The sequence below is a fragment of the Mesocricetus auratus genome, unplaced genomic scaffold (assembly GCF_017639785.1).
Source record: "Mesocricetus auratus isolate SY011 unplaced genomic scaffold, BCM_Maur_2.0 Super-Scaffold_100006, whole genome shotgun sequence".
NCBI classification, from domain to species: domain Eukaryota; kingdom Metazoa; phylum Chordata; class Mammalia; order Rodentia; family Cricetidae; genus Mesocricetus; species Mesocricetus auratus.
The window spans coordinates 51007684-51029476 of record NW_024429190.1 but is presented as its reverse complement, the minus strand read 5'-3'; the positions used below and the strand labels follow the sequence as shown (position 1 = coordinate 51029476).

The window sequence follows — 21793 nt, the reverse complement described above, 5'->3', positions numbered from 1 at the left end:
AAGCTGTATAATAACAAACAAAACACTCTGTCAAAGTGATTGGAAAGCAATTTACAGTTTTCTCGGAGTTTCTTTAAAGAATGTCCACAGGGACCTAATGTCCTCTCTTCATCTCTCCCACATCCTACAACAGTTTGTAACTCCCAACAGGATCCCCTACATGCATTCTCTCTCATGAACTCCAATCTCTTGTCCTACTCTCTGCCTTTGCAGAAATATTTCTCCGTGCATCCTTCATTCCACTTCTTTTTTGTTTTGTTTTGTTTTTGTTTTGTTTTGTTTTTGTTTTTCCGAGACAGGGTTTCTCTGTAGCTTTGGAGGCTGTCCTGGAACTCACTTTGTAGACCAGGCTGGCCTCGAACTCACAGAGATCCGCCTGCCTCTGCCTCCCGAGTGCTGGGATTAAAGGCACGCACCACCAACACCCAGCCTCATTCCACTTCTAACATGCAGTCTTGTCAGTCTGTCTTAGAGTTTGTTTTTATGTGGATCAAGGATCTTCATCTGTTATCCTAACAATACAACAGAAACCATTAAATGCTGGGTGCCAGGTTGTCAAAACCAGGACTTTTCCTGGAAAAAATCAAGGATAATGTTTTAAAATAGCCACACTTTATACATTTCTTATCTAACTTTCCTTCTCTTAGACATATGATTGCTAAACCTGTGAGAGAGATAAGGTAGTATGCACTTGCAAAAGCAATCTCATTCTTCCATAGTAAGAATATAGAAGTCACTTATTTTTTTATATGTTTCTTATAGTAAGGCTATCTAAGTTTAGTTTTTATTAGTGATGTCTTGGTTTGTTTTTCTAAGTAGGAATACAATTGTACAATGACTGCATTTTGTTTTTGCAGGCTAAAGAAGGTGCATTTATTGTGAGGGATTCGAGACATTTGGGGTCTTACACAATTTCTGTGTTTACAAGAGCTGGAAGGTAAGCACCTGTGATTTTGATTACTTTAGAGATAATCCTTGGGACAGTTTGCTTTTATGCAGATACCATCACACAGGAACTTTGAGAAAGGGCTCAGCTTAGGGAGGAGACTGCTGGCCTAGAAACTGGAACAACTACCTAGTTCACATTGTATCTCTGACATATTACATGCCATGTAATATGTTATGCAACATGATAAACCTATTATATTGCTTTCTTTCTCTTCCTTTTCCCAACCAACCCTCCTGATCAAGTTAGATAAGTTGTGGCAGACACTTTGGCATGTTCCTCAGACCCCCGAGTCTCCTCTAGGGTTGTGCACAGAGGACCAAGCTTCCTGTGCCTTTAGGCCTAGGGTGTTCTGTGACTATGGGGACTTGTGGTGAGGTAGAGGTACCTGAGAGGCAGTGCCTCAGGAACATCCCCTCCTCCCCTTAGTGAGGGAAGAGGCTGAGGAGTGACTACCTCAGCTTGTCTGCAGTGTAATAATGAAGCCCTGGTTGCATAAAGCAGTTAGCCTGCTTAGCAGCGTTCCCTATACTGACCTTCCCCTCCTCATCTCACCTTTCCAATCCTTCACGATGGAATTTCTCATTTGTTTAGTCAACATTTAACATTCAGGAAATGTTTATGTGTGCTTTGTAAAGAACATCACTTTTTTTGTTCATGGGGCTTACCCTCTAAAGATATGTTGAATATGTGGTACCAGTAAGACATTTGAGGCATTTTCCTGGGGTGGTCAGGCATTTGTTGAGCTCATCTGTCCTCTCATAGGTGCGTAGTGCCGCCAGGAAGAGAGCTTGAGCACTGGGGTCCCCTTGCTTAACACACTGACTTAATTCTGAAGCAGCCTTTTGTTTCTCTGGCAACTGATATTTTATTGATTACAGAGGTACACAGTCTTCAATAAAACATTATCAGATTAAAAAGAATGACTCAGGACAATGGTATGTCGCTGAAAGACACCTCTTTTCCTCGGTTCCCGAGCTGATCCAGTATCACCAGTACAATGCAGCTGGTAAGTGAGGTGTAGGTGGAGTTTATTGTTGGGACCACGGGCTCCCCAAACAACCACACAGAAACATATCAATAGTTATAAAAGCTCGGTCAAGCCGGGTGGTGGTGGCGCACGCCTTTAATCCCAGCACTCCGGAGGCAGAGGCAGGCGGATCTCTGTGAATTCGAGGCCGGGCTGGACCGATAGCCTCCAAAACAATACAGAGAAACCCTGTCTCGTAAAAACCAAAAAAAAAAAAAAAAAAAAAAAAAAAAAGTTCGGTCAATAGCTTAGGCTTTTTACTAACTACCTCTTTCAACTTAAATTAACCCATATTTCTTATCTATGCTCGATGCCAGGGCGGTACATTATTTCAGCTAGGCATGTTCATCTCTTGCTTCCTCTGCATCTGCCTGGAGAATCTGCCTTCCTTCTTCCCAATATTCCCTGTCTGGCTCCCCTGTCTAACCTCTTTCTGCCTAGCGATTGGCCATTTGGCTCTTTCTTAAACCAATGGGAGCAAAGCATCTTCACATTGTATTATTCCACAGCAGTGAGGAGTCAGGTCTGGTGAGAAGGACTGGGGACCAGTTCCTTGACAGGGAAGGCATGCATGGTCTTAGATGTTCAACAACAGCAAAACACCCTATACCTTCAGCCTAAGGGCTTGAAATACAATCTTTCTTGAGCGATGGTTGTTTTCATCATTTTTTTTTTCTGGTCAAGGAGCAAGACTTGAGTTGCAGTTTTTGATTTACATCAGATTAGAAAGAGAGTGGATGACAGAGGAGCCAAGGGCATTTAGTTATGTATGTATTCTGGAAGATTAAATAGGGTTAAATGTAATAGAGTTTCAAGTCCCAAAATGACAAGGCTCCTTTCCTTTGCTCCCACAAATAACAGGAAATGATCTTTAAGCCTCCCATCCTCTATTCTTTCTTGTTTTGAGAAAATGCAAAATTATGCAGAACCCAGGCTTTCACAGTTATACTTTGACCTAAATATAGCAAAATGCTGAACCCTCTCCTTACCTATTGTTTTCCCATCTCTCTTTACAACAAACCTATCATTTCTGGAAGGATAAGGGATCTCAGAAAGTTCTGTCACAACCACAGGCATATCTCTGATCTTCAAACCGCAGACAGTCTGGGCCAGGCCACTTGGAGCCAGAGGCAAAGGCTTTTATCAGCATTACAGAACTTGGGACCAACCCACTGTAACTTATTCTACCTTTTTCTCATGTATTTCTTTTGAATATTCCATTCATGAAAAGTTAGTTGACCAAAACCAAAAACTCTTTTGGAAAGAGAATACTTTCCTTGACACTGGTTTTGCCTATCAAGAACAAATCCTAGGATATATGTCTCCACTTAGGGGATGAATCCATGTGCATTTCCAAGGATCAGAAGCAGCTTGATAAGAGAGAGGTGTAGGGGAGAGGCCTGGAGGTCCAGGATCAGACTGGAGATGCAATCCATCCCTCCACGCCCCCCTACATCAGCGGGTTAGTTCTGAGTTTGCTTTCTCGACAGCCCTTCCTCTTTCTCCTTCCTTTAAAGAAACACTTAAGAAAGGGTATTATGTGATGTGGTTACAAAATAATGAAAGACCAGGATGTGACAACATTAAGGGTTAGGAATGATAAACTGTTCACCACATAAATACCCTTGGCTAAGTCGCAAATGTAATCAATTTCACATCCTAAATATGCTCATTTAGATCCCTGTCTCTCCCTAGTATCAGGACTGCCCTAATTAATCATTACCCCGTGAACAATTTCCAGCAGCTTCTTAATGCTTTGTCTCCAAAGTTCATTTCCCTTCAACCTACTTCAATGCCAGTGATCTAGCAAAAATGGAAATAGGAAGATTTCACTTTCGTGTTTGAGACTGACACCCCATTTCCTTCACGCCATCTCTTCCTCCTTCCCTTTGCTGTAAAATGCAGCGCTCTCTGACAGGCCTCATAAGACCCATCGTAACCGGGATAATATATACTTCTTGAATATAACTTTTTTCCCTCCTACCTCCTGTTCTTTGTTAAGTAGCCACCTTCATGCAAACCCATGCGCTTGGTGTTCTTGACCTGTGTCCCTGCTAGCCTGTGCTCATCTTCATCACTTACATTAGGATAGCCTGTGCCATCTTCATCACTTACATTACGATGGTCTGTGCTCATCTTCATCACTTACATTAGGATAGCCTGTGCCATCTTCATCACTTACATTAGGATGGTCTGTGCTCATCTTCATCACTTACATTAGGATAGCCTGTGTCATCTTCATCACTTACATTAGGATGACCTGTGCTCATCTTCATCACTTACATTAGGATGACCTGTGCTCATCTTTATCACTTACATTAGGATGGCCTGTCTCTCCCTGTGTTTCCTCACTGAGGGAGAGCTTCCTGTAGGCAGATTCATCTCAGTTGTCTTTGGGTCTGTTGAGGTCTTGGGGATTTACCTGAAGAGAGTCCTGTATTTCTGGTTTTCTACTGACCGGGCTTGTCTTTGCTGCCCAGTCTTTGCACACACTATTCATTGGCCTGGGCTTCTTCCACTGATCTTCGGGAATGGCTCTGGGTGGGTCAGGGTCATTGTTCCTATGATCTCCTTGGAAACGCCTTCCTGGATCACCTCTTCTCAGAGCAATACATTGTATCCACTCTGTCTTGTGAGTACACACACTGTTTGTTTCCCAACCCTGCTACAAAGTGGGGTCTGTGAGAGCAGAAGCCATCAGTGCCTCATTCAACACTTAATGTCAAGATAGAACATGATGCAAACAGATTGTCAATGAGCAGTGACTGAAGAAACACATAATTAATATTTATTGATAAATTGAAATTGATTGTCTAGAATTCTTCACGTTAACCTAGTCAAATAAAGTCTTACTCATTCTACTATGCTACCTTCAAACAAAACAAATTCAAAATAGAACAACAACAACAACAAATCCCACAAAAGGTGTTCAATTTGATGGTTAAGTGAATTTTTCTAGCACTTTTGGGAACAATTTGATCAAGAATCCCATTTTATAAGAGGTAATTTTGAGAGAATGCATACAAATCCATGTTCAAGAAAATATAGCATATAGTAATAGTGAGATCTCAGAAATTTTTAGGGCCTACTTATAGTTGTCAGTATGTATAAACTACATGCTTAGTATGAAAGTTTACAATAAAGCATTGATATTTTGCATAATGTATTCAATTCATACACATTTCCAATTATTCAAATAGTTTTGCCAAGTTTTTCACCCAAGTGCTAACAATTCATCTGTGTATACTGAGATTTTTGTGAGAGAATTTTTTGTTAACTTAGAGTCTCCAGATTGTGTACAGTGAGTATACACTATGAATGGAATGTTTTCAAGTGGAAAATAGAAAATTATAATGACCCGTAGCATTGTTCTGCTTCATTATTTATATTTTTGGTTGTGAGCCTAGCCTTTAACGGCTGAGCCATCTCTCCAGCCCTTTGCTTCATTATTTAAAGACAAGTACTATATTTTACTATACTTAGTTCTTCCTTCTGTAACTAGTAACGAGCCTTGATATGCTCATGTTTTCTTTCTCCTTAGGTCTCATGTCTCGTCTCCGATACCCAGTTGGGCTTCTGGGCAGCTGCTTACCAGCCACCGCTGGTTTTAGCTATGGTAAAGTATGCACATTTGCTGAGGGAAAACATCCATCCGTCTGTCCGTCTACCCATCCAGGAACCACCCCACAGATTCCTAAAATTCTCAGCTCATTGAAGTGTCTACCTACATATGTTTCTTTTAAAATTTTAAATTCCTTGCTGGGGGTGTTTAAATAATCCATCCCCTAGGGGAATTTGAACTCAGTAGCAATGTTTTGGTTTATTTCATAATTCACTATACCTTATGAAGAGCTGTCATCTTTCCCATTTTGGTAAATAACTTCTATTCTCTGGATTGAGGCTGTTGTTTTCCGGCTACAAGAGTGGCTGGGAAATGCTCGCTTTCCAAGAGACCCTATCAGAAAGAGCTGTTGGCCGTCTCCACTTCACCTTTGTCCAAAAGTCACTCTCTAGCAAGTGTGACATATTCAAGTCTGGGAGGATAAATGTGAACCAGCGAACCTTGTTTTCTGGTTTGTTGAAAAGTTTGTCTCCTTGATTTCTGTCTTTAGTAGGACTCAGATTATACTGGAAAAAAAAACAATGACATAGTGTATAAATGACTATGCTTCAGGGTCTCTGTTTAAGTAAGTTGGAAGGTGTTATTTCTATATGTATGGACTTATAGAATTAGCAATTTGGTTGAATATTATGTTCCTTTTTTTGTTGTTGTTACACCGCTTCTCTATGTAACAGTCCTGGCTGTCCTCGAACTCACTTTGTAGACCAGGCTGGCCTCGAACTCACAGAGATCCTCCTGCCTCTGTTTTCCAAGTGCTAGGGTTAAAAAAGTGCACTACCACTGCCTGGCCTGAAAATCATGCTCTTTAATTTCTTAGAAAAAGTTAACTTTTTGAGATTGAGACATAGGCCACAACTATCCCATAATATATTTTTACCAAGTTTTGAGTACTTCAGCTAATAGAATGAGAAACTGCGCATGCTTGTGTCTGACCTCTTCCTGTTCTCACTACATCTTTGAATTTCATCTATGGCATTGGGTGTGGCTGACTCATTTTCATTGTGACATAGTGCTACAATGGTAGGATTACTACCTTTTTTCACAAAGCCATTAGGGTTCTTACAAATACTATTGTTATAAAAGTTCTTATTTGTGTTTAGATGACAAATGCCCATTTATGCTCCACTGTGTGTATACTTTAGAGTAGTTTTGTTGGCCATAGGCTATGTACAATTTGAGATTTACTAGGCAGAACCAACTTTCCAAAAAGTTTATTCCAAAGTCCATACTACCTAAGAATGCCAGATCCACTCTTTTACCCTTGCCAATATGTAGTATTTCTTTTTAACACTTCAGCCAGTCTGGTAAATGTACAATGGGCCACTTTTGATCCCTCATGACTAATTATTTTGGCCACCTTTTAATAGTCTCTTTAATGAACAAATATTCATCATCTTTACCCTTAAATCAGATTTTATGCTTTTTATGATTGATTTATTCTTTGTCTTTCTGGTTTTTTTCCTTGTCTTTTTGAGACAGGGCTTCTCTGTGTAGCCTTAACTGTCCTGGAACTTGTTCTGTGAACCAGGTTGGCCTTGAATTCACCAAGATCCACCTGCCTCTGCCTTCCAAGTGCTGGGATTAAAGGCCTGCACTACCACTCACTGGTGATTGATTTATTCTTTCTTTCTTCTAAAGATTTATCTTTATTTTCCAAGTATGAGTGTTTTGTCTACATATATGTAAGTGCATTTCATTCGTGGCTGTTTCCTGAGGAGGCCAGAAGAGGTCCCCTTGAACTGGAGCTAAGAAAGGTTTTGAACCATCGTGTGGGTGCTGGAAATTGAACTCTAGTTCACTGCAAGAGCAGGAAGTGCTGTTAACCACTGAGTCATCTCTCCAGACAAACAGACAAAAAAATTGAGTCGCAATTGATTAATATTTCCCTCTGGGATCATATTTTATCAAGCAATTCTATGCCATTGTCAAGGCTGTAAATCTGTTTTGTCATGCTACTTTCACAACAGCATTTCACTACTGGGTTGATGACTATTACCCACCAATGGTAGTAGGGGGCTTATCACCCCTAAGAATTCTGCTAGGTGCATTACCCCGGCGTTCCAGCAGATGGTAGTGTTGCTGTATAAAAAGTAGGTGCTAAAAAGCAAAGCTTTGTCAGTTTCAAGGGTATGATTTTGAAAAGTTTTTTCCTCCTCTTCCTCCTCCTTATGAGAAATGAGACATGTACTGAAACACATATGGTACATGTATGTATGTATGTATGTATGTATGTTGGTTAGCACTCTGGCAATGTTCATGCATAGTAGATGACGCCTTCCCTCAGGAGAGGATACAGGAGGCAGGGAGGCTCTTTAGCAGTGAGAACAATGGACAGAACTGAAGAAGGAAGAGGAAGCAACACCAACTTCCTGTGACTTATACATTTAAACATTTAACACCATTTAAACCAGACTTAGTTTTGTTTAGCAAAGTACACCGATATGTTTAGTACAATGTTTTTGTAGTCACAATTTGTTTATATATTCCTGTCTTCAAGCAGGTGACTCTTGACCATTGATGTCCTGAATTACACATTAAAGCCACAATGTCTTTAACGTCTGTGTAATGCAAGGGGCTATGACTAGATAATTCCTAAATGTTTTCTTTGCCAAAAAAAAAAAAAAAGGCATTCTCTCCTCTTTTGTAATGTGAGTCATTTGCCTTTCCAGAGAAGTGGGAGATAGACCCGTCTGAGTTGGCTTTTGTCAAGGAGATTGGAAGTGGTCAGTTTGGGGTGGTCCACTTAGGAGAATGGAGAGCCCATGTCCGGGTCGCCATCAAGGCCATCAATGAAGGTTTCATGTCTGAAGAGGATTTCATTGAAGAAGCCAAAGTGATGATGTAAGTGTGAGCCCTGCCCACATAAACACCATCTGCCCCCCCTGGGGTGGGGGTGGGGGACCATGACGCGGGGATGCTTGCCCACCCCACATAACATGGCCCAGCACCGCTGGGGCTTGCCTACCCCACACAAACAGGGCCCAACACTTCAAGGTCTTGGACAGAACCTGGACTTTGGTTCAGACACACTTGCAACTGTGTCACAACTCTACCCACGCTAATTATTTAACCTCTGTGTGACGTGTGTGAACTATGTCACTTTCTAGTCCCCGAAGTCTTTGCTTATAAAATTGGGAATAACAGTACATATGGCACTGGATCAAGGTGCGATTGGATGAAATGATTAGTGGGAAAGACAAGGAAAGTATATTATTTTAAGCTCATTGATAGGTGCTGAGTAAGTGCCATAATCTGAGCTTAGACCAGGATAGTTCAAACCAACATTCTATACACATTTGGTCAATATTTATTTGGAAGACTACTAATGTAACAGAGGAAAAAACAAAACAAAACAACCAAAACCCCACGTGTTCTCATTTCAACTGTGCTACTGTCTAGAGCAATGGAGTTTTGTCCCAAACTTGCAGGCCCCAAAGGGAAAGAAATGACCAGAGACTAGATAGTAACCGGAAGTGATTAGTTAGAACCATTCTCCAGGGAAGACAGAGCAGTTATGACTCAGAGTTTTCAAGCTCATATGCCACCTGTGCTACCAAAATATCCTTCCTATTCATTTACAAGAAGGAATCTGGATGGAATTATGATAAACACAATTTTCCAGGGACATCAGCTTCTCCGTGATTGTTGTTGTCATTACAACATACCTGAAACACCTGTTTGCTGACCTATACCGTCCGATCAGGGAGTTCTGCATCTGATGGGCAAAAGGGTAGCAGTGTGTGTATGGATTAAGGTGACACAATATGAAAAGAATAAACAGGACTCATGTAACTCATAATTAAAAAAAATGTCAGGATCTCTTCTAACCATGAGGTGAGGAGCTTCTTGAAAGAGGTGACCCTGGTGCCTAACTCATGAATTAGACTTTTGTGAAAATATTTTCTTCAAGCTGGAATGCTGCCCCCCCCAACTCAGAAGACTCAGGAAGCTGATAAAACTTACATGATGTGGGAGTTCAGGAATCTGTAAGACTCACAAGCCCCTCCACAGGCTATAAAAACAAGAAGAAAATGCCAGGAAGAGACTTTTCTCAAGTGGAGTTGACCTATAGCTGTGCAGGGAGCTCCAGGTCTCTCTCTCTCTCTCTCTCTCTCTCTCTCTCTCTCTCTCTCTCTCTCTCTCTCTCTCTCTCTCTCTCTCTCTCTCTCTCTCTCTCTCTCTCTCTCTCTCTCTCTGTGTGTGTGTGTGTGTGTGTGTGTGTGTGTGTGTATGTGGTGTTGAATTTGAGAAGCCTATTAGAAGATCAACAATGACTAAGTAGTCAGGTAAATGCATGAGGCTAGAGTTCAGGAGAAAGGTAAAACTGGTGGACATGAATTTGAGAATGGTTCCCAGAGATGAAATTGAGAACCATGAAACTTGATCTGTTGCCAAGGGAACAGGAAGAGTTAGGAAAGGATAACAGGAGATGGTTGGAGAAGTTTTGAAAATACTTAAAAAAATTTTTTAATACGTCTCCCAATTGTCATGCAGTGAGTCACAACATTTCTCTAACTGGGGAGAAACTAGTATTACGGGAAGCAGGAACGCACATTTCTGCTTGCATAGTTCTCTGCCTGTGGGAAGGTTTTGTTCTGTTTGTTCAATCGAACCACATATGAAGGTTTACTTGCTTTTGCTTTTTCTAGTAGATGTTTGCCTTATTTCAGATACATGTTGTCATTTGCCCTCATAAGCAAACGCTAATGTTTCAGTTCTCAAGTGGTTCTGTGTATCCCTGGTCTTGGGTTTCTGATGGCATGGAAGTATATCATTCTGAGACTTGCTTTCCTGACATTATTCTGCATGTATGAAAAGCACATTCCTAACTGAAAGTATGATTTTTGGACTTGAAGAAAATCAGACAAAGTGTGTCTAATATATACCCATATCATCTCTCTCTCTCTCTCTCTCTCTCTGTCTCTCTCTCTCTCTCTCACACACACACACACACATACACACACACACACACTGAAAAGAAAAGCATTTCTAAGGTACTTTTCAACTTTTCACAATATTTCTGACCAACAATTATTGCTGATACATCTTTTAAAACTGCAAACATTAATTGGATTTTCTTTTTCATGGTGACCCCAGATGACCTAAAAGGCATTTAGACATTGAATGATATATTTCACAGGTTGTGGGGAGAAGCCTAGACTGCTTTTTTAAAAATGTAAGCAATAGGGCTGAGGAGAGGGCTTAGCTGTCGTGGGTATCAGCTGCTCTTGCAAAGTCCCCGGGAGCTGCATGGCAGTTTAACAACTATTTGTTGACTCCAGTTCCGCAGATCCAAAGCCCTCTGTGGGTGCTGCATGCACATGGCGCACGTACTTATATGTGCAGACAAAACACCTATTCACACAAAATAAAACTAAATAAGTCTTTTTTAAAAATATGAGTATATTTCAATGGGAAACGTAAACTCGGTGTGATTACCAAATTCACAATATATGGTTTCATGCTGGCAAGTCTATTTTTAGTCTCCAGCTGCATCTAAACATTTATTTTGAAATAGCTTTACAATTTAGAATCCCACTCGCTGTCCTATGACCATCAATCATTCCTTCTTCCCCACTGCTTGCCTGGAATTTTCCATGTAAAGGCTACAGTAGAGATGACTAGGAGTCAAAGTCTTGAGAACCTGGGCTGGGGAAAATCAATAATGAGGATGCGAACGATGACAAGACAGGAAGGAGAGTGCTGCAGGCCGGATGTGGGGCACGCAGCATTTGACAGCGATGGCTTTGGAAGCGCTGCACAAACTCCTGAGCCTGCATTCTCAGTGCAAGAAGTAGAAAAAAAAAAAGCGGGGTCTTCCTGGTGGTGGGCTTGATGCTGATCATAGCTCACATACAGAAACGACACGCTGCTGTTCTGAGCGCAGCAGACTCCAGCTCCCTGGTGCGTTTTTCTCCTACAGGAAGCTGTCCCACTCGAGGCTGGTCCAGCTTTATGGGGTGTGCATACAGCAGAAGCCCCTCTACATAGTGACAGAGTTCATGGAAAACGGCTGCCTGCTTAACTACCTGAGAGAGAGAAAAGGCAAGCTGCAGAAGCCGCTGCTCTTAAGTGTGTGCCAGGACATATGTGAAGGGATGGAGTACCTGGAGAGGAACTGCTACATTCACAGGGATCTGGTGAGTCTCCTTACGCCGTGCACCTGGATTCGGAAGGACATGGGGGTCTCTCCTGGTACTTGGAAGAATGTGCCTTTGGCTTCATTTCAGAGCATTTTTTAGTTCATGCATTTAATTGGGAAAGGTTAATTGATTTTCCTATTTATTTTGCAGTGCTGGGGATTAAAACCAAGGCCTGGCACATGTTGAGTCTGTGCTCTATTGCCGAGTCACATCCTTCAACCTGTAATTTTATTTTTAATTGCCCATTAATGTGTAACCAAGTAGGAAGTTACTCCAAAATGCCTTTCACTAATTAACTACATAGTGAAGCAATTAACTACAATGATTTTTTTCCTATTTTCTCTTCCTCATTCCCTTCTTTCTTTTTCTTCCTTTCACCCTTCTTCCTTTAACCAGTGTCAAACTCCAGTTGTCACTCTTGTCCCCAATGTCTCATATATGCTGAGCAATCTAGGTCCTGAAGGTACAGCTGGGAAGAAGTGGACCCTGTGAATCTTGCCCAGGGGTGAAGGTGCCCCAGGTACAGATGGCTTGCTTGTGACAGTACTGCGGGAGTATTGTACACATTCATGATGGAGACTAGAAATGTCCAGTCATTCAGCTGGGTAATGCTGGGAGCATGTCTACTTAAAAGGACTCTCTTACCCCAGACTAAATGCAAGTGGCCTGCTGTGTGTCCTTGCTTCTGCACCCGAGTAACACGTCCAGCCCACTGCACATTGCTTCAGGGAACTCACACTACTCTCTCCTTGTCCTTCTGTGTTTCATTTAGAAATATAAAATTTAACTCCACGGAGAATTTAAGAATTATATGCAGATTCCTGATGCAGTCTCTTAGAAATAACCCTGTGCTTTGGGCTCTCACTCCCAGACTGATTTTATTACAGCCCTCATCCTTGAGACAGGAAGGTCTAGGGGTAGGGCTGCAGGTATAGTTACACTAATTCCAGAGCACCATGGGTAAAGGCAAGATTAGCCTTCAATTCAGAGCACTCATGGCTTTTATTATTTACACTGTCATACACTAGCTACTTATATTTCTTTTTATTGTTTTTTATTTTGAGATTATAATATAGCCACAGAGTTTCTCCATTCCCTTTCCTCTCTCCAAGCCCTCCTATGTGCCACTCTTTTCATTAATTGCTATTGCATGTATACATGTATATGTATATACACATATATCTTCCTAGATATAACCTGCTTGGTCCATATAATTGTTGTGTGACAAAACTTTTCCCGGGGAGATGTTACACATGTGTCTACTCACTCCAGACAGAGAACTCAAGACAGACCAGAGTTTGGATACCACCAGATTCCAACCTGGTGAACCAATGAGTTTTTGGGAGGTTACTTACAGAACTTTCTTCTGAGAGTCTTCTTTGCAGCCCATCTTTGACTCTGAGGGATCCTCAGCTTTAATTTTTCACTCTGCCAGGGAGGGGCCAACTGAATCTGGTCAGTTTCAGGGACTTCCTAAAACTACTTTGAGTTGTTTACCTTCCTGCCTAAGGAACTTCCTGCAGGGTAGAATATTTCAATCTTGGAAGAAACTGTTAAAAAACAATAATGTTGTTTGTTTGCATATTTTTAAAGCTGACCGTTTGGCACTGAATAACCAATTGGAGTGTTTTTCACTGGGAAAGACCACCTCTCCCTGTCCCAGCATTTCTCATTTGCCTACAGTTCTTCGTTTGTAGAGGGTCATGGGCTTTCTGTCATCCACTTTGACATCCATTGGTGTCACCCTTGTTCAGCTCACATTTGGACAGTCACATTGGTGAGACTCTATGGGTGTGGCTTCAATTTCTTACATTTCTACATGAATACTGCACCCCGAACACCCTGAGATCCAAGCCTAGACTCCCAAGACGTGGCATGGTTTTAAGAACACTATAGAGCAAAGGTTCCTACACTTCAACTTTTCTGTGTGTGTGAATCGCCTGAGAGATTTGAGAAAAATCTTCAAAACCCAACCAGGCCAGCTGAATCAGGGCCTCTGAGATTGACAAGGAGGCATCAATATGCACTTCAGCTTGTGAGTCACCCCAGTCTGGCTTGGGGGCTTTCTTCCTGTGTTGACTAGCTTCGTGATCCTGAGAGACGTAGTTAAGTAGGAGCGTGGTTCTCTACAGGTCACCTCCTTCATGTGGGTCTGCCGGGACGGCTACATGAATCAGTGGGTGCAAATACACAAAGCAATGCCCATCTTACCAGGGCTCAACAGCGCTGTAGCCACCATAGAAGCTGATCATTGTTCAGCCATCCTCCCTGCACATTCCCTGGTACCCAGCACAAATAAGCTAGCTTTTCATCATGTAAGTGAAAAAATAAAAGTTAAGGCGTTTCACGTCATGTACTTAGTCTGTCATCTGCTGGATTAAACTAACCCTCATATTTATCGAGGATACTTGTTGAAAACGGTTAAAATTTAAAAATGGTTGATAACATTCAATCTTACCTTTTTACGATGTTGAAGAATCATTAAAATGTATGGCATCCAAGTAGAGCATTGAGTTAGGTACATCAGTAATGGGTGTCACCTTGAAATTCGTGTGGCTGCTCATGCAGAGAAGTACTGTGGAGCCGAAATAAAGTAAGGAAATGAATGTGGAAATCTTCCAAAGAAAGACCATGGTCCAACTTCAATGCTTCTCTTCTTTCTCCAGGCGGCACGGAACTGTTTGGTCAGCTCTACCTGTGTGATAAAGATCTCAGACTTTGGGATGACGAGGTATGTGGTGTCTCTATCTGCTTTGCCCACTTGTAAGAGGGAAGCTTACATTTAAAAAAAATCATTTTGTGTGTGTGTGTGTGTGTGTGTGTGTGTGTGTGTTTGTTTGTGTGCATGCAATGCCTGTAGAGGTCAGAAGAGGGCACTAGATTCCCTGAAACTGGGGTTAACAGACAGTTGTGAGCCACTATGTGGGTGCTGGGAACGGAACGTGGGTCCTCTGGGAGAGCAGCCAGAGATTTTAACCACTGAGCTTCTCTTCAGCCTCATTTTATGCAGTCTCTACAGAAGAGGGTTTAAGGTGAAATGAAAAGGAATATACGGGCAGAGTTTCAGTTGTTCCTAATTGGTACAAAATATACATTATAATATACTTCACATCAGAAGTATTATGATGACACACTGTTGTTTCCTCCATTTTTGTGGCACACACATGCAAAAATAAGTACATGAAAGAAGATAAGGCATCCAATTCTGAATCCATCTTTCACTATACAAGTGGCCTTTCACTTACCATTTATTTCCTTTCGTTACCCTCGTTGCTAGAGCACAGGCCTGTTTCTTTGCAGAATTAAGGCTGGACCTTAATGAACATAAGGGCTTCCCAAGTTTTGGGAACTATAGATCTATAGTTTTCAGAGACCCAATGAAAATGAAATCAAGGAGACATGGTTCTAGAGGAGGAAAACAAATAAAGGGGCACTTTACCGCCTGCCGTCAGAATGACATGGTGCACAGACCCTTTCCGTCAAGATGGTGCACAGACCCTTTCCGTCTCAGGATGACATGGTGCACAGACCCTTTCTAGGTGAAAACACTGGGTTTCAGCTGGTCAGAGCAGGCAGAAGTATTTGAAGTAGTTAGACCTTGGTGGGCGTTAATACAGTGTACTTGAATCCCACAATGGCAGGTACGTTTTGGATGATGAATACATCAGTTCCTCAGGAGCTAAGTTCCCAGTCAAGTGGTCCCCACCTGAAGTGTTTCATTTTAACAAGTACAGTAGCAAATCCGATGTCTGGTCATTTGGTGAGTATGTGTGTTGTTTCTGGATTTAATACAGTGGTTGCCTTTTCTTTTCAACTCTTGCTTGTGTGCTTGTTTGACATGATGTAGCATTCTTTAAAAGCCTTGTTGTGAGCTGGAGAAATGGCTCAGAGGTTAAGAACACTGGCTACTCTTCCTGAGGTTCTGAGTTCAATTTCCAGCAACCACTTGGTGGCTCACAACCATCTATAATGAGATCTATAATGAGATCTGATACCCTCTGCTGGAGGGCAAGTGCACATGCAGGCAGAACACAGTATAAATGATAAATAAACCTAAAAGCTTTCTTGTAACTTCTTTGGCAACTGGATTCATGCACCCCCTCACACTGCTGTATTCTCTGGATCTTTCCTACCCTAGAGAGCTGTTGCCATGAAGCCATAGCAAGGAGTCTGCTGGCCTAGCAGGCAAATGCAGTCAATGCTCCCATTTCACAAAGGTTTGAAGGAAACGATCTACATCATCACCGAGTTTCCAGTGTGTTTAATAAGTTCCATTGTTTATTCGGTGGCTTGATTGTTTTCCAACTTGACAATTTGAGCTCAACATCTAGATCTAAGAAAACAACAGCTTACCACCTTCACTTTGTACTTTCAAGTTTTGTGGGATTTGCACCTTGGCTTGATGTTCATATTCACTAACATTCTCCACCGAGATAGAGACACTGTAGACCTGTGCCTAATGCAGCTTGTTCATCTGAGTTGATTTTCCAACCATGGCAAGTGATGAGCACAAGTTTTAGCTTTCATCCAGGTCTTCCTAGGTGGCTTTCAGGTTTAGAGGGATGCCCTTGTCCTCACAAGTGTGTGAGCCTGAGAGATGTCCTTATCCTCACAAGTGTGAGTATATTCAGCATGATAAGGTTAAACTTGTATCGTTGACCTTGTTAGCTGTCTACTGGCTTGGTCCCCCAGCAGGTGAGGGTTTCAGCTTTGCTGGGGAGGGGCTGTGAGTATGTTAGTGACCTGGTAGATAGTAAGACAAGGAACCTGCTCCGGTTGCTGCAAAGCAATTGGAACTCACTCAGGCTCACGTTTCCTTCTCCCTGGGTAATGAACTAGTGAGCTAGTGAATTTCTTCTTTTTGTTTTACACACACACACACACACACACATACACACACACACACACTGTGGAGGCCAGAGTATCATTTTTAAGAATGCCATCCACCAGGGCCGGGGAGATGGCTCAACCATTAAGCACACTGGCTGCTCTTCCAGAGGACCCGGCTTCAATTCCCAGCTCACAACCGTCTGTAACTCAAGTTCTGGGGATCTGACACCTTCACACCAATGCACATAAAACAAAGTTAAATAAATTGTCATAAAAAAGAATGCCACCCACCTCATTTGAGGTGGTCTCACATTGGCTTGGAGCTCACTAATTAGACTAGACTGGTGGTCAGTGAGTCCCTGGAATCTGTTTGTTTCTACCCTTCTTAACCATCCCCTGACTTGGATGACAAGAGTACATGAGATTTATTCCATGCCAGACATTTGGAAAGAAGATTTATTTTTATTGTGTTTTGTTATGTGTATGGGCATGTGCACCTGAGTGTATGAGTGAACAGAGACCAGAGGCATTGGATCCCCTGGAGCTGCAGTCACTGGCAGCTGTGGATTGCTATGGTGGGCGCTGGAAACCAAATGGGTTCCGTGCAAGAGAAGCATTAGTACTTTTAACCTCTGCAGCATCTCTCAGGGGAGCCCGGCATTTTCACATGGGTTCTGGGTATCGACTTCAGGGCTTCCTGTTTATGAGCAAAAACTTTACCAACTTTGCCATAAGGTCCCAGCCTTTGCTGCATTCTGTAGGGCCTTCCTGTCAGTTTAGACTCTTCATGGACAGAGGCAGACGTGCGCCATCTGCTGGCTGTGGGCTTTCGTGGGGGACTGCTGGCAACAGCGGGCAGAAGAGGACCACAAAGATAGAAGAGCAGCCAGATCTATGGATTTGAGGGGGCGGGGACAGGAGGGGGAGGCAACAGGAGCAGTACTTAGCAACGACAATGCTGCTGCATTGTGTACCATAGGAGATGTCGAGACCAAACAAAAGGCGAGGCATCGTTTTCCTAGGGATTAAAACTCAGGGATGTGCAGCCACTGCGTTCTTCTGGGCAATTACGACTCTGAAGCTGGAGCAGATTAACATCTTGCCATTTGAATCCAACCGTTGTTTTGGTTCCCAGTGACTCCAGCTTTTGCATGTTTTCTTTGCAGGAGTTCTAATGTGGGAAGTTTTTACAGAAGGAAAAATGCCTTTTGAAAATAAGTCCAACCTGCAAGTGGTGGAAGCCATTTCTAACGGGTTCCGCCTGTATCGCCCTCACCTGGCCCCCACGTCCATATATGGCATTATGTACAGTTGCTGGCATGAGGTAGGTGTCCCTTATTATTGAGACTGCATCATGGCAGTCAGAGTTGCTTGTTCCTTGGTAATGACCCTCCCTGAGACGCAGGGCAACATTTCATATGAAACTCTCACCCCAGAGTCACGAGTCCATTTTGTTTTTCACAATGGGCTTTTCATCCGGAGCTCAGTTTCTGAGCCTTATCAGGCTGAGATACGTTCTTGTAGAAACTGGATTTTTCTAAAGCCTCTGGATTCCACGATTTATCATCTTGAAGAACTGGGTGGTGGACTCAAACAGACTCTGGTTTGTTGAACTTTCCCCACAGAATAGAAGGAAGCAGTTTTATTCATTTCTCTTGGCTTTCACTTGCCTTCACTTTCAAGGCTGAAAAGTAATGTGTTTCTTCTCTCTCTGACACTTAAGACTCCTGATAGAGACTAAACCAGAATAGAAACCGGAGGCAGACTGTGCTGGGAACCTCCATTTGGGAAATCATCTCTTAGGAGTTGCTGCTTTTGTTGAAATGCCAAGATTAAAATATCAAGCCAGAAGGGTGGGTTTCTGTTTCCTTTTCTCCTTTTCTGGGCATCTATTCAACACAGCCCTCCTGCTCTCATCAGACTGGTTTTTGAGAGCTTTTCTCTGTAGTTAGCAGGCTCAACCCAGAAAAAAAAAAATCACAGCTTGGGGAGAGGGGCTCCTGATGCCACAAAGACAAGAAACAACAACAAACAATAACCCATCATTTTATTCCCAATCCACAAACACTAGAAAAGCCAGTATTTTAAGAGTGGCGGGGTTGTTCATATTCCAGAGAAGTATTTCACTTAGGAAGATCCCCAGTGTATGGAAATAGCGATGATTAATCGCCCCACAAGGAATCTTGAAAGACAGAGAATTGTTAAGTAAGCTGTTAGTAGCAACAGCTGCCTCAGGAATGTCTTTGCCATCACAATGTAAATAGCTTAGGAACATGCAGATGGTGGCTATGGTGACTTTGACTTAGAATTTTCCAAGTTTATAATGCCATATTTTGAGCATTGAATGTTGATCTTTTCCTTGGTGAAGGATATAAAATATGAGCCTCTATTGGAATGCTGGGAAGGGACACATCTCCCAGACAGCCACAGATCACAAGAATGAACAAATGATCATTGTAGACTGTGATTTCTGGCAGACTACTCGCATAAAATTCATCTTTAGCTTATGACATCTTCAACTTTGAGGGGGTTTATTGGGTGTCAACCATGTCCTAAGTCAAGGAGAATTAATAAACACACACATGTGCATAGAGCAGGGCGATTTTATATATTATTTATGTGAATATGAGCTAGAGTGGAGGAAGGGTAAACAGGATACTACAGAGGAACAAGTAAATGAACTTAGTCTCAAATTAGTCAGAAAATCTACTCAATGCACACACACACATTAAAATAAAATATAAAGCTACCTTTTCTAGGTTTGACCCTGTCATAGTTCTCCCTCTGTGTGTGTGTGTGTGTGTGAGAGAGAGAGAGAGAGAGAGAGAGAGAGAGGAGATAAGTGAATAAAATGCAATTAATTGTGGAATTCTAATAGCCTAAGTAAAGTCCTGAGGGTTGAGAATGACCATTCTAATGGTATAGAAGTTCACTGAGATGAATAGAGTTTGGGGCTAGGTAAATATTTGAATGGCTTCCTTAAACTGGCTATGTGGTATTTTTGATTGTGAGTTAATTGGAATAAAGTGACTTTATTGATTAGAAAAAAAGATTGTGGGCTGGGTGGTAGTGGTGCATGCCTTTAAGCCCAGCACTGGGGAGGCAGAAGCAAGTAGATCTCTGTGAGTTTGAGGCCAGCCTGGTCTACAGAGCGAGTTCTGACAGCCAGGGCTACACAGAGAAATCCTGTCTTAACCACCCTGCCCCACAAAAGATAATGTTACCTTTGATAAACATGCCAGAGATTCCACTTGAATCTTTCAGATTGAACTTGAACCTTTCAGAAAGGCACAATGACTTCTTCTTGGATCCTCGTCAAGGATCATGGTGTGTGCTCACACTGTCTTCCACCTGGCCCCCTTTTCATTCCCTTGCTGTGAGAAGATCTAACTCCTAAAGATGCCACCAGGGCCATCTCATTGTGTACCAGGCTTTTTCTTTTGGGCTACTAACCAGCTCCCAAATCATGGCATGGAGACTTCTTGTTAGTTGTAAATGCTCAGCCTAACTTAGGCTTAATTCTTGCTAGCTTTTATAACGTAACCTGTTTCTCTTTATCTACCTTTGGCCTCAGGGCTTTTTCCCTTTCTTTGCTTCTGTATATCTTACTTTGACTGCTTCTCGTGTCTGGCTGACTGGTTGCTGCCTGGCTTCTCGCCCCAGGTGTGACCCTCTCTTTCTCCCACAGTCTCTTCTCTCCTTCTCTCTTTCCAGCCTAGATTTCTCCTTCTACTTATTCTCTCTGCCTGCCAGTCCGACCTATCCTTTCTCTGCCTAGCTATGGAGAGTTCAGCTCAACCAGGTGTCTTAGGCGGGCAAGGTGAAACAGATGCAACATATCTTTACATAATTAAACACACATCTTTACATTGTTAAACAAATGCAGCATAAACAAATGTAACACCTTTATACACTTAAAGTACTGTCCCACAGCATAAAAAAATGCAACACATCTTTTCATAATTAAACACACATCCTCACATTGTTAAGTAAATGCAGCATAAACAAATGTAACACACCTTTACACAGTCAAAGTAATATTCCACAGCGTAAACAAATGTAACACATCTTTACCCAGTTAAATATTCCACAATATCCTTTCCTCTGGGAGACAGCCAAAGCACATTGAAAAGTAAAACAGGGAAAGGTGTTCTGATGTCTGCTTGCACAGGTTTGGTTTACTGTGCTCCAGGATCTATGAAATCTCTCCAGGAGATGTGACTTTTGCTTTCTATGTGAAATCCTTCCTACTAGAGGGGACCAATACAGTAATCAGCTGATGCTGAATTGGAAACCTCACACTCTAAAGGCCCATCATTTTCCAGAAGAAATTTCTGTCGTGGTAGAAAGATTCTATGTGTGCTCTATCCAAACAGTAGCCCCTTCTGGCTACAGAGGATTTGAAAAGTGGTTAGTATGATTGAAGAACCAAGTTGAAATACTCATTTTCAATTTATTTCCATAGCCACATGAAACTAGTGTGTACAGCTCTCGTCATTATATCTGTGCAGTGCTCTATCCTCTTCCAGAGGCGCCTCACTCGCAGGCAAATCATGCCGCCGTAGGCCAGTTGAGAGTCACTTTTCTTAGAGTGTGCACAACCAGCATAGGCTGAGGTCTCTGCCTGTGAGTTCTGCAGCTGGTGAGAAACACACTGAGCTGACCAGCTCTCTTTCTCTTTTCCAGAACCCCAAAGGTCGCCCGACGTTTGCCCAACTGCTTCAGGTTCTCACAGAGATTGCTGAAACCTGGTGACCTGAAACGGAATGCCAGCCCACAGGGTCGTCTTGCGAAACTGTCACAAGGTGAAATCATGGACATTGCTGATGGCGAATATCTTCCATTAGGGTTGTTGACTCTTGGCAACAGAGCAAAGGTCACAGGCTTTTCACAGTGATTTCATACAGAATATTCTGGTAGTAGTTTTTTTTACACGTGTGGGAGGGGACTTCTGAACTACACTATCTGTCACATCAGGAATGGGAAGGAAGTAGACAAGGTCAGCCTTCCAAATAGCTTCTTTGTGATAGGTACCCTCAGAACCCTTGAATATGCATGAAACCAGGATTCTTCATAAGGCTAAGGCGACTTCTTTCCCAAGGACTGACATTCGTCTCTTGAGTGATCCATGCAGAGAAGGGGAAAGTAGATTCTGCTAACTCATGGAGTAAAGAAGCTGTCTTAGGGTTTCTATATCTGTGAAGAGACACCATGTCCACAAT

The 21793-nt window shown here is 42.3% G+C and overlaps 1 protein-coding gene across 2 annotated transcripts in view; it reads left to right on the top strand.

Moving 5' to 3' along the window:
- Nucleotides 1–21470, top strand: part of Txk (TXK tyrosine kinase) — a 51013-nt gene extending 29543 nt beyond the window's left edge. For both annotated transcript variants that reach the window (XM_040747173.1, XM_040747174.1), the window contains exons 7-15: nt 858–937; nt 1828–1955; nt 5518–5592; nt 8268–8439; nt 11522–11738; nt 14408–14472; nt 15383–15501; nt 17738–17895; nt 21258–21470. In XM_040747173.1, coding sequence (XP_040603107.1) covers nt 858–937; nt 1828–1955; nt 5518–5592; nt 8268–8439; nt 11522–11738; nt 14408–14472; nt 15383–15501; nt 17738–17895; nt 21258–21326 — 1083 coding nt within the window. In that variant the 3' untranslated portion in view covers nt 21327–21470. The remainder of the gene's footprint in view (nt 1–857; nt 938–1827; nt 1956–5517; nt 5593–8267; nt 8440–11521; nt 11739–14407; nt 14473–15382; nt 15502–17737; nt 17896–21257) is intronic.
- Nucleotides 21471–21793: the final 323 nt, after the last annotated feature.